This window comes from Pelecanus crispus, chromosome 9, assembly GCF_030463565.1.
Source record: "Pelecanus crispus isolate bPelCri1 chromosome 9, bPelCri1.pri, whole genome shotgun sequence".
NCBI lineage: Eukaryota > Metazoa > Chordata > Aves > Pelecaniformes > Pelecanidae > Pelecanus > Pelecanus crispus.
Genome location: NC_134651.1, coordinates 2,747,934 through 2,763,279, shown reverse-complemented (window position 1 = coordinate 2,763,279; position 15,346 = coordinate 2,747,934). Strand labels below are relative to the sequence as shown.

Genomic DNA, 15,346 nt, shown 5'->3' with positions numbered 1-15,346 from the left:
TTCATTTTCTTCATCAGATTTTTAATTACCATCGGTGAGACTTCATGTCTGAGAACAAGTGTACTTTTAGCATTTTAAACAGACCTTGATTTGCTGGCTATTTGAAACAATTAGCCAAGTCCTTAAAAATAAACATCTCATTGTTCTAGTCTTCACTATTAAAACCCTTACTTTATCATCAATACCTGAGCGCCTAGTTTGGAGAGGTATTTATTCCTTAAACTAAAGTCATCAGCTTTTGGCCGTAATTTAGCCAAGTCATCTTCATTTTGACGTCTGAGTCTCTCTTGTTCTTCCACTCTGGAAAAGAAAATTGGTTTCAGATATTTGCACTGCGGAGTGCAAACCCAAGCAACCTTACCCTGTGTATGCAGTTCTACTTTTAATAACTAGGAAAAAACTTGTAATGTTTATAGATGCATACTGGAGCTCAGATTACAAGAGACTAAGAGATGCGTATGGATTACTCTAATTCAGTGTAAAGAAAGAGAGAGGCTGTTTTCTGCAGTTTCCTTTTATTTAGATTGCAAGAATTCAGCAGAAAGATAAACCTTTTGGTTTTCACAGATTACAACATGCTCAGTGAGCTTTTCTAACAATTTTTACTATCTCTTTATTAAACAAGCTTTCACTCCTTAAAATAAAGATTAGAATACAAAAAGAATAGATCATCAAAAAAGCAAATAAAAGACTGCTCAGCAGCCTTCAGCATTAATAGCAGTCTCCTACAAGAGTCAGTATTTGATCAGAGCACTGTTGCTCATTTTCCGTGTAAGTCTTTAAGAGAAACAGGACCGAACAGAGCTCTAAATACACTCAGCTTGAGACAGTGGTTTGCATTAGGACAGTGACAAAGATAGTAACAGAGATCCTTTTCTAAGCTCTGTAAGGCAACGGGCCTCGTTACAGAACGTAAAATGCCATGTTAAGAAGTCTCCACCCCCACCAAAATGGTAGTGCTGCAGATAGAAGACACTTTATACTAATCTTTATCTTAGGATGAACAGCTTTGTCTTGGGTTGCAGAGTACCCTCTCCAATGAGGGAGCTTAAGCACAGTGTAAAACACCGTAAACTCATTCTGTTCAAATTAAGAGATGATTCGGCATTAGTTCAAACCGGTTACAAAGCATAAAATCTAGCCATTTGCTGTAAAATCCCCAAAGTGTTAGTTTCTTTTCCAAAGAACTACTGTCCAGTGCTGACCACCAAACTAAACAACACTAATTCTTCAAGTTGACATGATGCTGATCAAATGCTCCCCACTTCTGGATGGTATTTGCTATTCAAATTTCTTTTCTGCAAAAAACATTGTAATAAAAATTACTGAAAATATTGTTCTAAGACACTATACCCCACAGCATACACTAACACAAAGCCATCTTTCACAGAAAACATTGGAAGCGTTACACACGACCCACATGGGCCAGGCAGATTGAAAAGCGGCTCTATTTGGACACAGAATTCCTTTGCTCCTGGGTTCAAGGGTTGGGGGTTTTTTTTGTTGTTGCATTTGTATTAAAAACTGGCTGTGACCTTTTGGCTCAAAAATGATACTCATCACAACCAAGCTAGCATGCTCACCAGGTCTGATGAGGTTTTCGTTTCCCTGAGCTTTCCTCAAGACTGATGAGCAAAAAGCCCACAAATTAGGACAAGAAACAAAACCATGTTAAACCCCACAAGTCACCAGGCTAGACCTTGTTGACAGGTGTTTGGGGTTTTTTTCGAGACTAACTTAAGTATCATCGTATGGACAGTTACACGGTCCAGTTTTAGAAAAGTCCATTTATAAGAGATGTCTTGTTAGCGAAGTATTTATCTGCAACAAACTTAGATATAAGCTGTGAGATGGATAATATCTGCAGGTGAAATGTAGTTACCTATTAAAAAGTAAAGAATTCCGACAACATTACAGGCAAATGAACTTCAAGATCTGAAGAGGCTCGCTGAGCTGAATTAGGTCAGAAGAGAAAGCATTTCAAAGGAAAAAATTCTGTGTTGTTCACATACAAGCAGCTTGAACTCTACAGATGTTACTTGAAAGCTGCGACTTGCTGCATATTGACTTACTCTTCCATGTGACAAATGTTAAACTACAACTAGAGTCATGAAACGCATATACTGTGCCCTCTCCAACAGTTATCATCATCTCACCAAAACAAATTCAGATCAGAGGAGCAGAACCTCAGATTTCTTAGACTTGTTCTACCCTTCAAATTAAACATTTGCTTTAAATATAAAAAAAAAAAAGCATTAACCAAGACTGCATCCCCATTGACATTACATTCTCCAAGGCACATATTTTCATTCCTCACAGCACTAATTAGAACTAGGAAAAGGTAACACAATTTTCGGGTGCTGAGACACTACTAGAAAAAGCGTCTTCAACAAGGTCATCAGAGCAAACTAAGCTGCCCAAACTCAGTTTGATGGATAGACTTTTATGTCTACATAAAAACAAAACAAACCACAGTTCTTTTTCTAAACAGTTAAGTAGATAATGGAGAAGCTGGAGTGGAAGGCTCTTTTCTTCTGCCTTAAGGTGACATCTCTTAATGGACTTTGCCGTACAATGCTTTTTCTCTCCTCTTCCCCCAATACAAGGCAATTATTTTGAAAGTTGTAGGACTAACCCAGTGTCTGGTTCCCTTGTACAGCATTCCATATCCATGGAGAGCTTTACCCCTCATTTAGCGTCCTTGGATAGCAAACAAAAAAGCAAGTAAACTTTCTATTGTGCAGGCGGGATAAATCCAGTGCCCCAGAACTCAGGGGATATCCCAGCAGCAGGTGACTGATACCTCCACGTCTGCTCAAACAACACTCTTAAAAAGCAAGAGTACCTGATTCCAGCTGTAAGGACTATGCACAGCAACGGACCCTTAACATGTCCCCAGTGTTTTGTCAAGACCAAGGAAAAGAATTTTTTAAGTTACTATTCTGAAGAGTATCACTGTCCTTATTTTCTGTAAAGAAAGCAGGACATACAAGTCCCCACAGAATGAAATTTGCTTAACTGGATGAACTGTCAAAATTTGCTTATTGCAACAATTTCTGCCCTAAGCCCACCTCAAGTGCTCCATTTCCTTTTAAAGGAAGCGGATTCCACGTTATTGAAATATCTATGTCCCATTTTCTTTGTAAAAATGGAAACTTTTCACTGTAATCAATAATATTTGTGATGCAGATCTGACCACAAACTGAGTTTCACATTAGCGCTGCAATTTAGGCTCAAGCCAGAGTTTTCAGAGACAAGTAGGGGGGCTGGGCTCGATGATCTCTCAAGGTCCCTTCCAAACCAAAGCATTCTATGATTCCATGATTCTAAGTTGAATGAAGACTTCTAAATAAGACAGCAAGAGGAGCAAGCTGAAACCAAAGGGGAAGTGACTGGAGCGCAGTTTCTTCTGAAGAGAGATCTAGCTTTTAATGACACTTAAAAAAACTGGTCCATGCATTACCTGACCTTAAACCCAGGCAATGTTTGCTGCTGACTGGGTCAAGTATGCACTACATAAAGGCAGCACATTTTTAAATAAGTGATAGAACATTTTTTAAATGCGCTTCAGTTCCACTCAGTTGGAAGGTCACTGAAATAAAGAAAAATAGCAAAGAGTGCCAGGAAAGGACACCTGGTTAATCGCTACATCTTCTAATTATTCATTCACAGGAGGCAGGAATATGAAATCCTACTACTAACTGGTAAGAAAGCAAGCAACATTCAATACAAATGGCAGACTACAAAAGAGCCTGACTTCAGGCAGTAATCTACTTAACTACTTTGGGTTAAACATTTCATAAGGACACTGTTCTTTACACTTACTCAGCTGCAGCTACTTTTTGCAGTTTTTCCCTTTTCTTTGCAGACCAGTTGAGATCACCACCTGCAACATAAGCAATATACACTTTGAAACTTTCAAAACTGGTCTTTTTGTATTGTGTCTTTGATACCATACCTCACTACCAAAGTTCTCGGAGCACTTGACAAAGGAGATCAGTGGAGTAAGTTTACAAAAGTAAAAACTGAGGTAAAGAGAAAGAGCAACATGTTCATAATCATCCAAGCAAGCAAAATCAGGACCCAAACTAAGCTCTCAAGCCTGATCCAGTTTTCTGTTGAGTAACAATGAAGTTTCTCTACAACTCACCATAATACCCCGTGAAACTAAAGAAAGGGGAAGCAACTTTGAAAGAAACTATTAATATCTCTTCCAGATCTTTCAGTAGTCACTGCTTCAAAAAACAGAACACTGCTATCTGAAGGAAAGCCTACAGAATCAAGTTTTTACATTTGCAGGCACATATACAGTCAAGTTTGATACGCAGTTTAGAAAAAGCTGCAGAATAGCCTAAACATTTGTTCAAGTCAGCTGAAGGGATAGGTACCACTGGCCTGCTGATGAGATTGAACATCACAGCAAGGCTCAGCACATACTACAGCATCTACGAAGATGTTACAAGGACAGGCCTCAGCAAGAGGTGCTCCTGGTACCAAAGCCATGACTATAGCACCTGACACAGGACTGCACAACACCACCTGTAAATGGTGCAGCTTGATCAACTTCAAAAATTGTAACAAATATCAGGAGAAACTTACCTGTGAGGTGATTCACAAAATACAGCATGACTACAGCTATTAGTGACACTAAAAAAAAAAAGGAACAGTTTTAGCTGACAGTAAGTTTACAACAATGACAGAAGAACAGCTTTAACATACAACCAAGCAACAACTAAGATTTTTCATGATAGCTGTAATTGAAGGGAGATTTTTGCCAGCAGCATCTCTTAATTGCTTTTGAAAATTCCACTATGCCCATAAGTAAGATGGTAACTCAGAAAAGGTGATTTTAGGTTTAGTTATATTAATAACAGCCCTCAAACATAGCCTTTAAGAGTAACATTCACCTACCCTTTTACTCCTTTTTTTTCAAAACACTGAAACTACTTACACTAAATCGCTTCAGGAAAACCACAAAACATTTCACTAGGTTTTAGTTACCTTCAACAGGAAACATTAACAAAAAAGCCTAATAAAGCTTCCTGAATGTACAGAATCCATTTTCAATGTTTTTAATACTTACAGCAAACACAAGCACTGAAGAAGACTTCAAGAAACAAGTATCCTCTTGTGTCCAGAATCATCCCAGCTGCTATAGCAATAATTGCCAGACCGAGATTCTGGATAGACTGCATACTAACACATAAACAAAGGATTACCACTGTGTAGAAATTTATTATTTATTATTTATTTAAAGAAACTGACTTCTCCCTGTTTGTTATGACATACGACAGAGTCGTGACTCCACATTTTTGCGGAAGTTTCTGCGCATCTACCACAACCGCATGCTCTATCACATGTATATATATCCTGAAACTACATGAGACTTCCTGCTAGACTGAACTGGGAGGAATTATTAACCATTAATGTGTTAGAACTGCTTGATACTCAGTGGTTCAACAGTATCAGGACACGGTCACTGCAGAGCAGCGTAAGCAGACAGATCTAAGTACTCACAAGCCATAAGCAGTTCCCAGCTGGTGTTCTGGAACAACAAAGGCCACCATGGGCCACAAGGCACAGGCAAGCAATGAGTAGGCCAATCCTAGCAAACACTGGTGAAATAAATAAGAACAAGCAAACAGATGTTAGACAAGATGCATTTTTCCTGTAAAGTTCTAATAAACAAACATATTGGTTCTTCCCTTCTCCCAAAAGGGAAAAGAGCTAAAGTAACACTTTTTGCAACATTGTTCTAAATAAATACGTACATTTAGAAGGAGAGGAAACTTTTTCCAGTAGTGGAAAAATAGAAAACTTTTTCCAGTAGTGACTCACAAACTAAACCCTATCTAATTAGCATTAAGTAAAGAGCCTGACTTGAATACTCAGGGGAAACAATCAATGCTGCAACTCACTAGAAAAATACCTGAAAAACAAGGACCCTGTTTTCGATCCTGATACACTGGTGAGCACCGTATTTAAGCCTGTAAACCTTAGCTCAAAAGCAATTTCTCAGGGAATCTGCCCTAGAAAGGGGAAATTAATAACAAAGATTTTTATTGAGGTTTACCACTATCCAATACAGCATGTTAGAGACAGTTTAAAATCATTGAAACTGGTTTAATTGTATGATAGTAATAAGCTTCAGAACTGCACCAAAATAACAAGTTTTAGGAGAAAAGCAAGCCCCTAGCACAGTAATCTAGTAGTAGCTAGTGGAAGGAGCGTCCGTGAAGCACGAGAGCAGACCTCTGCAACACAGCACCACCGAACCGTGCATACTGTGATGAACGACGGCCTTCTCTGAAGGGACAAGGAATTGCTACTCCATACAGCCCTGCGCTCCAAGCCCATCCTTCCCAAGAAGCTGAACACCCTTTTGCACTGAACAGCTACAGAATTACTGCTACAGACAGCAGCCCATCTTTTCCACCTCAAAACACACAGGCGTAACTACTGCCTCCCCCCACGAAACACCAAAGCCTGAAGACATCTTTAGGCTGCAGAGAGCTCATGGTAGTTTTGCCCGTATTACACATTCTTTGCTTTTTCACCATCTTTAGTTTTAAACTCAGTTTCACATAGTATATCCTTCTTCAAGTCAGGGGTATCAAAATAGGTTTTGAGGACTACCTAAACACTCAGAAGACAGTGGCAACTTACGCGAATAATTCATCCTCAACTCCATTTCTTATTTTACCATATTTAGCTATAAGCCTCAGAGAATTAGTTACCATTGCTATCCAGGGGTTCCAGAAGGTAAAAGCCAACATAATATGAGAAGCAAGTGTAGTTATTACAGCACACAAGACCCAGATGATATTCTTTCCAAGTTTATCCACCAGGAGTCCAAAGACTGGGGACATGGGTGCCGATATGATATACACAATACTACAAGAGAATAAAAATAAGAGAACTGAACACCAGCTAGCCATGGACAGCCTTAGGTGTTACACAATACAAGTGTCTCCAGACAAAACACCATATTCCCTTGTTACCTGTGAGGCCATAAGAAAAACCACCCCCAAAAAAAAAACACCCCAAACAACAGACTCTGGAACTCAAAATTCCAAAAAGGTCTGAGGACATGAAAACATTCAACATCCAAGGAAACAGTGACACACTCGGAGCTCTTGAAATCATACACCAGCAAGTGTTTTGGTGGTGGTTTTTATTTGTTTGGTTTTTTGCCACATCACAAATTCACCTTCAAACTAGGAAAATTTAGTTCATTCAGTGCTATTAAACTGTTTCTATCACTCAGAAGGGAGTCACCAAATACCAAAATAACACGCTTCAGACAGCCTTTTCTTTCCAATTCCTCAATGTGAACATCTAAGACATTTGTCTTGAAACAAATACCCACACCTCCCAATTATTCCTTGGGCTGTGTGAAATCTATCTGTCCATTTAAGTGCAAGTCACCACCTGCAACAGTAGATCCCAAATTCCTCCCACATGGTGAGAGCCCAAAGATACATACATCCCCTCGAGCATGGCAGTAGCACATTTACTTATTAAATCAACCACAATATACCTGTTAATTGCACTTGCTTCTTGAGATGAGAATTTGAATTTCTCAATAAAGAAAACCCTAAAAGGAAAAAAAAAAAAACCACCAAACCCAGATTTAGAAAAATGCACACTTGTAGGACATGAAAGAAAAATTAAGCCAGACAAAGTAAAGACAACCACCTAGTTTACAGGAAACTTTTAAATATAGCTTTGACATAAACATCCCATCACAGATCCTCATTTATAATGCATTTAGGAGCTTATTATCAGACTCTACAAATTTTGTCTAAGGACTATTCAAATTACACTTTGGGGAAAACATCCAAAGTACATAACCAACATGTCTCATTACTGGGTTACATTAGCAATGAAAAAACTGTGAGAGACCAAAGTGAGAATTTTTAGAGTGCATGCACAAGGACAAAATCAGCATCTACATTGCTGACTGTAAGGCCTCTCCCAGCCATCTCAGACTTTTCCATCTCACTCAATATAAAACGTGCATTGAGCTCAAGAGATCTGTTTCAAATGCCAAATATACTCAAAACTCACTTGATCGAGCTATTAGATCAATTCACATGGTTCAAAAGGGAAACCTACAGATGAATACTTCAAGTTTCAACTCGATATATACCAAAGCCAGCATAGTAAGAGAACTTCAGTCTGAAGTTGTAACTACATCTAAGCCCCCACCTTGCATTCAGTCAATAGCTTATGAGTACGGAAGGAATTCTACATAACAGCTGTCCACAGCTTTCCACACCAAAACACACGCCACGCTTTAAATCTCTATCAAGTTTTAATCAGGAAACGGAGCATGCATTACGCTTTTGAGTTCTGACAACTCAGCCTATGCTAAGCAATGGTATTTCCCACAAAGTGCAGCACATAAGGAAACCGTTAAGAGTTGTGTTTATTCGTATCACAAGTATAGCGAACAATGTCACAGAAGAAATGACAAACCACAGTACAGACTTGCTGGGAGACCAGCAGCTCTGTAGCCACCTGGGGTTCTTAAATATTAGCCTGCACCTCTCCCTTTGTAAGTAGCTAGTTAAAACCCCAGCCAAATTCAAGGGGAATAGCTACGTAAGTGAGAGTATAACTTACTTTCCAAGTCCAATGAAAGGAAAAACCGCTGCATAATAACAGACACAGATTACAAATATGAGCCACAAGGACAAAGAGAAGTCCTTCACATCAGTTAGCTTAATCACTTCACCTGGAGTGGGGCAAGAGACAATATTGTTTCAGTCGGCATAAGCACATCTGAAATTCACCCACACTGAATAAACATTAAGGTGATCACAGGTCACTACTAAAGCATATACTCCTGACACCATCTACCCTCTTGTCTGAAGTTTACACAGTGAGAGCTGGTCAAGAATATACAAGCCGTAAATCAACAAGATGTACAAGTTCTCTAAAGCCTCTGAAAGTCTTATGCAGGAGAATTAAATACAAACCACTTTTTCAAGGAAATGTTTAATCAGCTAGCAAAACTCATGTCTGAAGCCTCACGTCATATGCTCTTACTTGGATCTCAAATTGAGTTTATTTTTAATTGGTCTAAGTTCTCCCACACTGAAAACTCAAAACACCACACAAATGGAGAAGAGCTGCATGGTTTTGCACACCTATTAAAGGAAATAAGATCAATTCCAACAAAACAAGTACCAGTGGCAATGGCACAGATCAAATTGGTGTGAACTGGAAGGCTCTCCACATGCTTTATAAATAAAGCAGATGACAGTTCACCTGCCTGTGAACTGGTGTTTAAAACTGTAAAACTTCCTACTGATACAAAAATGAACTAAAAACCACAATTAAAGCTGTAACTGTCAAAAAGACGTTAAGCAGCAGCCACTGAATTAGATAAAATGCAAACCTACACAGCACACCGAGTGACTGGAAGGGGCTGCTCCTGAATGAAGGAACGGAGCCCGAGGCAGGTTCAGCCACAGCACCCGCACCACTCACCCGTTTTCCCTTGCTCTTTACAAAGCAGCTTCTCTGCTCTCTTGTCCAGATAAGCAAGGATTAATGCACAGGTCAGTGAAAAGAGACACGTTACGCCACCTGCAAGAAGGCAACACAACATGTTTAGTTGTTGACTCAAGTAGTAATTTGGTTTTTAAGCACAACTAGCACAGCATACCTTTACATATCGAATACAAACTAAGTTTAACACCAGCTTGCCTTATGTACAAGACTCAGTAGCTCTACAACTCAAAGAGCAAGGTGTAGATACTGAAGCCTGCCACACGAGACATCTGCCTTGAACAAGAGTATGAACATGTAGCTACATTTATTTTATTTAAAACATTACCACCATTCCCACTCAGCACAGCTAAGCTCCTTATCATAATAACAGAAACAAAGCCTGTGCCTTGTTACCAACACCAGGGCCTTAATCCCCATGGCTCTGAAGGAAAGGAGCACAAAGCCAAAGGTATTTGAAATTTCACTTTTACACAGCAGACAACTTCACGCAAGCTTTGACATGACACCCTTCAGAAAATTTTTCAAGTCTGTCCTTTACCCCAAGTATGTTAAATGTTTTGTCTCCATAAGATACAAACCTGAGTTTGGCAACTGCAAAAATCACACAGCATGTTTTCAGGTGCAGTAATCATACACTCTGCGTAAGAATATTAGCCATTAATACAAGCAGTATTTGAATTGCTCTTCCTAGTCTCAAACATGTTCGTCCCACTTTCAAGTTAGTAAGAATCATTAACACCTATGCAAGCTGTTCAAATTCAGAAGCCTAAAATAGCAGGTGACATCAACTCAAAAATATTACTGACCTATCATGAGAGTTAACCCAAGAGTACTGGGACCAGTATACCCCAGAAGATCTCGAACTCTCAAGTATATCCATCCCATGATATTCATGTTCACTGTGCTTCCCTAGGCAGAACAGACACATGTGAAGAATAACGTATTTCACAATTATATGAATTCAAAAGGAACATTTGGCAGACTGCTTATCGAACAGTGTTTAAAACAAACAGGTAAGGTGCTACACAGGGAACATAAATCACCAACAACAATGATGAAATTATTCCCTGCTGGCTTGGTCAGTGTTTGTAATAAATCAACCATTGCAACAATAATATACCGTCACAAACTGAAATTTTATACAACTCTAACAGCGTTTCAATGGAGACATTAGAAGCGCCATAAAATCTACATCACACACTGCATTAGCTCATAAACCGAGCTGAATTTAATACCACATTAAAGCAAACAGTATTGCCACCTGAGGGGCACCAGGAAGAAGCACATTTTTTCCCCCCTTCTCCCCCTAGAGAAGGGATCCATGGCTGCAATCCCAAGGCGAACAACAGACAGTTAACTACAGTTCAGCTGAGATGAGGCAACTGCTAATTAGCAACAGCCTGAACATCAACCCAGACCCAGCTGTGGCCAGCTCACTCTTTTACCCAGGTAAATACCCACAGTGGTTTAAGACACCACAGGCTGCTGAAGAGAACCCCTGGCAGGAGAGGCCTGTCTCCAGTCTCTCCATTCGCAGCCTGGGGTATCAGTGTAAACCCACCTCTAGCAGCAGTTTAAGTGATTACAGCAAACCGAAATGGCACAGCTGAGATGCAGTCACACAGTTCCTGTCAGAACCAGCAACAGGGACAAAACCATCTCACAACAGCAGATAAGGATGGGGGTTCTTAAAGCAGCCATCCCAGCTCATTTATCAAAGCCTGCACTTAGTCCCCGAGCCACAAGCCACACTCAGTTAAGCCAATGTTTTCTGATATGCCAAGAATCAATTAGTCTGACAAAATGCAGCACTGTGACTGTCCCACCCGCTAATCTACACTAATAACACCACCAGGCTTCTCTGGAAGTTTGGCAGGTTCTAAGAAATGTTATTAACCCATTTCCTTGTGTATCCTTTGTTTGTTTACCACAAGTTTTTAACCTTTTAAATTTCACATCCATTTTTAACTAAAACTCCCTAGGGAGCATTAGAAATGCTGTTTTCCACCCATCTCACTCCCAAGAGAAGCCCCACACCTTAGAGTCTATGAATTAAAGCTATACAGTTTTACACTTACAATTCTGGCCATGCTCAGTTGTAATCCAAACACAAGATTTAACTCCTTGCCTTTAAACCAACTGACCGCATATGTGTTTTGTGCCACTGCTAAGGACTCTCCACCTATTCTAAAAAAGAAGGGAGGCACAGAAGAAAACACGTTAATTACAACATGCAAAGCAACAAGGAAGCAATCCATCAGTTGCCGGCAATACCAAGGTGACAGTATTTCAGAGAAATCTATCTGTGTACAGGTCGATCTGATGCGTATGTACAAGGCAATCGAAGTCTTAAAGACAATTCGAAAGAGAATTGCAGTGTCTTAAGAATAATTAAGAGTACAAGGTATCTTAAGTAGTCTAGGAGCAATTATAATTGCCTTTGGTTATTTACAGAAATTAAATCAACGGGCAGCAGCTTCTCATTTTCTTCTGCATTAAAGAACCAAGTGGTATAGATCCTGACCCAAATGAAGCCAAAAGCAGGCACCCTACCTGGAATCAGAATTTAACGGAGTCATGCCCCACCCCCCAATACAGTGGGTCAGATTTTCTAACATTTTTATGCTGTGGCACATTCACAGCTTGGAGGTATTTCTTCTGATATTTGCTCTCATTTTTCGCCACTGTCGGAGCCCTGTTGTATTTGTTGTCGCTAAGAATTCTTTTTACTCAGGAAAGAAAGAATTAACAGAAAAAGAGGACTAACGCAGTTTTATCAACTTACTGAATGTCTTTATTTGGGTAGTTTCATAATTTCTGAATTCAGTAAGACCTGCAAAGTCCTATTTTTTGTTTTCTAACTTCAAGTTAGACTGCAAACGCAACTGAAGATCTTGCATGCCTCAACTTTATAATGCCTCAAAATCCAACAATTTTGTCTCTGAGTATGAAGATGGTAGCAGCTTTCTAGGACACAGGAAGACGGTCCTTACCTCAGACAACACATACTGTACTCTGCTAGACTTACCCAAATATGAATCTGCCCATGTCCATCACCCAGAAAGTATTAAGTAGTGCTCCCAAAGCAAAAATTACCTGCCAAATAAACATTTAAGGAAAAATTCTAATTCTATATTTGAAGTATGGAACAAACTAGAACCATCTCAAAACAGAAACAAAAATGCTTTTCCTTTCCCAGACCTGCAGAAGTACTTGACACCCATTTCCTACTCCTAGCTTTTTGCCTTTCCTCGCTCTGCATCCCTTAATTCATCATCCTGCTGGCTACAGAACATCCAGCCTGGCCCACCCTGCAACTGCACTCAGAAAACACCACTAGAGGCACAAGTCATGCTTTAGCATCAAACCCCACCCAAATACACCTACATAGTGGTTGCACATCAAACAGATAAAACATTTGGTTCCTTCACATTCTCATTTCACTCATCTTTCAAGGTCCTCTGTTCCCAGTTATCCCATCTGTTCCCAACTACCCCAATACAATTCAGGGCTCTCCCATTTCAGTTCTCTTCACCTGCCCACTCCCATCTGAAATACACGCTACTACGCAAGAAGCTGTTCAGGCTTTTTCCCCCACCCCCAGTAGAGAAGCTTCAGAAACATATCAGATCTTACCTGCCCGACACAAACAAAGATACTAAATATTATAGTGCCCAACCTGTAAGAAAAATATCACTTAATGCATAGCTAAAATCTTTTTTTGCTAAAAAACACTATAGTAGACCTACAGCAAGGAAAGAAGGGGAGGTTGATGTGCAATAAACGGTCTCCATAATAAATGCTACAGCTTGACAGCTTCCTTAAAAAAATGTTGTACAATTTGGTGCTTTTGAAGACACTTTAAGCTGTAAAGGGAAGGAAGCTCATTTATACTAGTGGAAATTCCTAAATCATGGGGAAAAAAACTGGAAAAAAACTTACAATTTGAAAAAAATTTGTATTATAAAGCCTATACTTGACATGCACTTTAAGCCTACCATCCATTGAGCATGAGCGACAGTAACACCACACTTACCGTATTCCAAAAACTCTGTCTATCAGAAAACCTCCAAAGAAGCAAAGAACCACATTGGGCCAGGAATACCAGGCATAGAGTGCCATGAACTGAGCTGTGTTCACCTTCATATCCTACATAAAGACAAGGGGAATTAAAAAAAGTCATTACCAGGACACAGAACAAGCACCCAAGTAGAAGCACTTAGAAACAAGTATGCTCTGTGACCTGGCCACCGCCTGTACTTCACAGAATCACAGAATCGTTTAAGTTGGAAAAGACCTTTAAGATCACCCAGTCCAACCATTAACCTAACACTGGCAAGTCCACCACTAAACCAATTAAGGGGAGAGCAATAATTCATTTCACGTTTCCTGCCTTGGTGGCTAGATTAGTTTTTAATGAAAGTAAAACCAGGAATCACTAAGGTTGGAAAGGACCTCTAAGATCATCAGTCCAACCATCAACCCAACACCCCCATGCCCACTAAACCATGTCCCAAAGTGCCACCTCTGCCCGTTTTTTGAACACTTCCAGGGATGGGGACTCCCCCACCTCTCTGGGCAGCCTGTTCCAGTGCTTGACCACCCTTTCCGTGAAGAAATTTTTCCCAATATCCAATCTAAACCTCCCCTGGCGCAGCTTGAGCCCATTTCCTCTCGTCCTATCGCTGGTTCCTTGGGAGAAGAGCCCGACCCCCCCTCCTGCCAGGAGCTGCAGAGCGATCAGGTCTCCCCTCAGCCTCCTCTTCTCCAGGCTGAACACCCCCAGCTCCCTCAGCCGCTCCCCACCAGCCCTGTGCTCCAGACCCTGCCCCAGCTCCGTTGCCCTTCCCTGGACACGCCCCAGCACCCCAATGTCCTTCCTGTACTTCCCCAGCCTCCGCAACCCCGCTCCCGCCCCAGGCAGCTACTCACCCGCTGAACCTGCGTTTGGAGAGCCGCCGGGTTGTCGTAGCAGAAGTAGCTGCCTGCAGGGAGAAAGGGGACGCCTCAGAGCTCTGCCCCCGGGCCCGCCGCCATTGCCGCCGGAGGCCCCCGCACGCCCGCCCGCCGCCACCCACCGAAGCCCAGGAAGCACATGAGCGCCAGCACGAGGAGGCGGTGCGGCCAGCGCCGCGGATCGCAGAGGGCGGGCGGGGCGCAGGGGGGGCCCGGAGAGCCCCCGCCACCGCCATCATCGCCGCCGGCGGAGGCCAGCAGCGCCCGCTCCTCCTCCGCCATCGCTGCCGCCGTCACGTGAGCGGCCGTCACGTGATACTCCCGCGTCACGTGGGCGGGCGCGGGCCCGCCCCACAATGCGCGGCGGCGCGCGGCTCTGGCAGCCGTTGCTGTGGCAGCCGTTGCTGTGGCAGCCGTTGCTCTGGCAGCCGCGGCGGCGGGCCCTGGGGCCCCCTCGGAGCCGGCGGGCCTGTGAGGGACGGGAGGTGGCCCCCGTGAGAAGCGCAAAATCCCCAGCAGCAGCAGTTACAACTAGTGAGGCTTGGAGTCAAAACAGGAACGTTACAGTGGCAAAAAAACACTTAAAATCCCCCAGAAACCTACCCCTACCCTGACCTCGTGGTGTGGTGAGGGCATTAGTTACACACAGCGTGCCCGGCGCTGCAGCGGTGGGAAACAGTGTGGTAGGGCTGGCAAGGAGTTATTTAGAATCATGGAATCATGGAATGGTTTGGGTGGGAAGGGCCCTTCAGAGCTCCCCCAGCCCCTGCAGTGCCAGGGACAGCTTTAACCAGCCCAGGGTGCTCACAGCCCCGTCCAGCCTGGCCTGGGATGTTCCAGGGATGGGGCCTCCACCGCCTCTCTGGGC

At 42.0% G+C, this 15,346-nt stretch overlaps 1 protein-coding gene across 7 annotated transcripts in view; it reads right to left on the bottom strand.

Moving 5' to 3' along the window:
* The window catches only part of MFSD1 (major facilitator superfamily domain containing 1), a 38,111-nt gene extending 23,351 nt beyond the window's left edge, over nucleotides 1–14,760 (bottom strand). For 5 of the 7 annotated variants that reach the window (XR_012831315.1, XR_012831313.1, XR_012831314.1 and 2 more), the window contains exons 1-16: nucleotides 14,601–14,760; nucleotides 14,455–14,507; nucleotides 13,559–13,671; nucleotides 13,159–13,201; nucleotides 12,551–12,618; nucleotides 11,601–11,709; nucleotides 10,329–10,431; nucleotides 9,499–9,597; nucleotides 8,629–8,740; nucleotides 7,541–7,597; nucleotides 6,738–6,894; nucleotides 5,518–5,615; nucleotides 5,084–5,196; nucleotides 4,600–4,647; nucleotides 3,826–3,886; nucleotides 186–300 (exon numbers count right to left, since the gene is read on the bottom strand). Coding sequence is in view for 3 of the 7 variants with exons in the window: in XM_075716679.1 (XP_075572794.1) it covers nucleotides 186–300; nucleotides 3,826–3,886; nucleotides 4,600–4,647; nucleotides 5,084–5,196; nucleotides 5,518–5,615; nucleotides 6,738–6,894; nucleotides 7,541–7,597; nucleotides 8,629–8,740; nucleotides 9,499–9,597; nucleotides 10,329–10,431; nucleotides 11,601–11,709; nucleotides 12,551–12,618; nucleotides 13,159–13,201; nucleotides 13,559–13,671; nucleotides 14,455–14,507; nucleotides 14,601–14,760 (1,509 nt within the window). In the remaining 4 variants the exon portion in view is untranslated. The other 2 variants (XM_075716680.1, XM_075716682.1) reach the window with 2 other exon arrangements.
* Nucleotides 14,761–15,346: the final 586 nt, after the last annotated feature.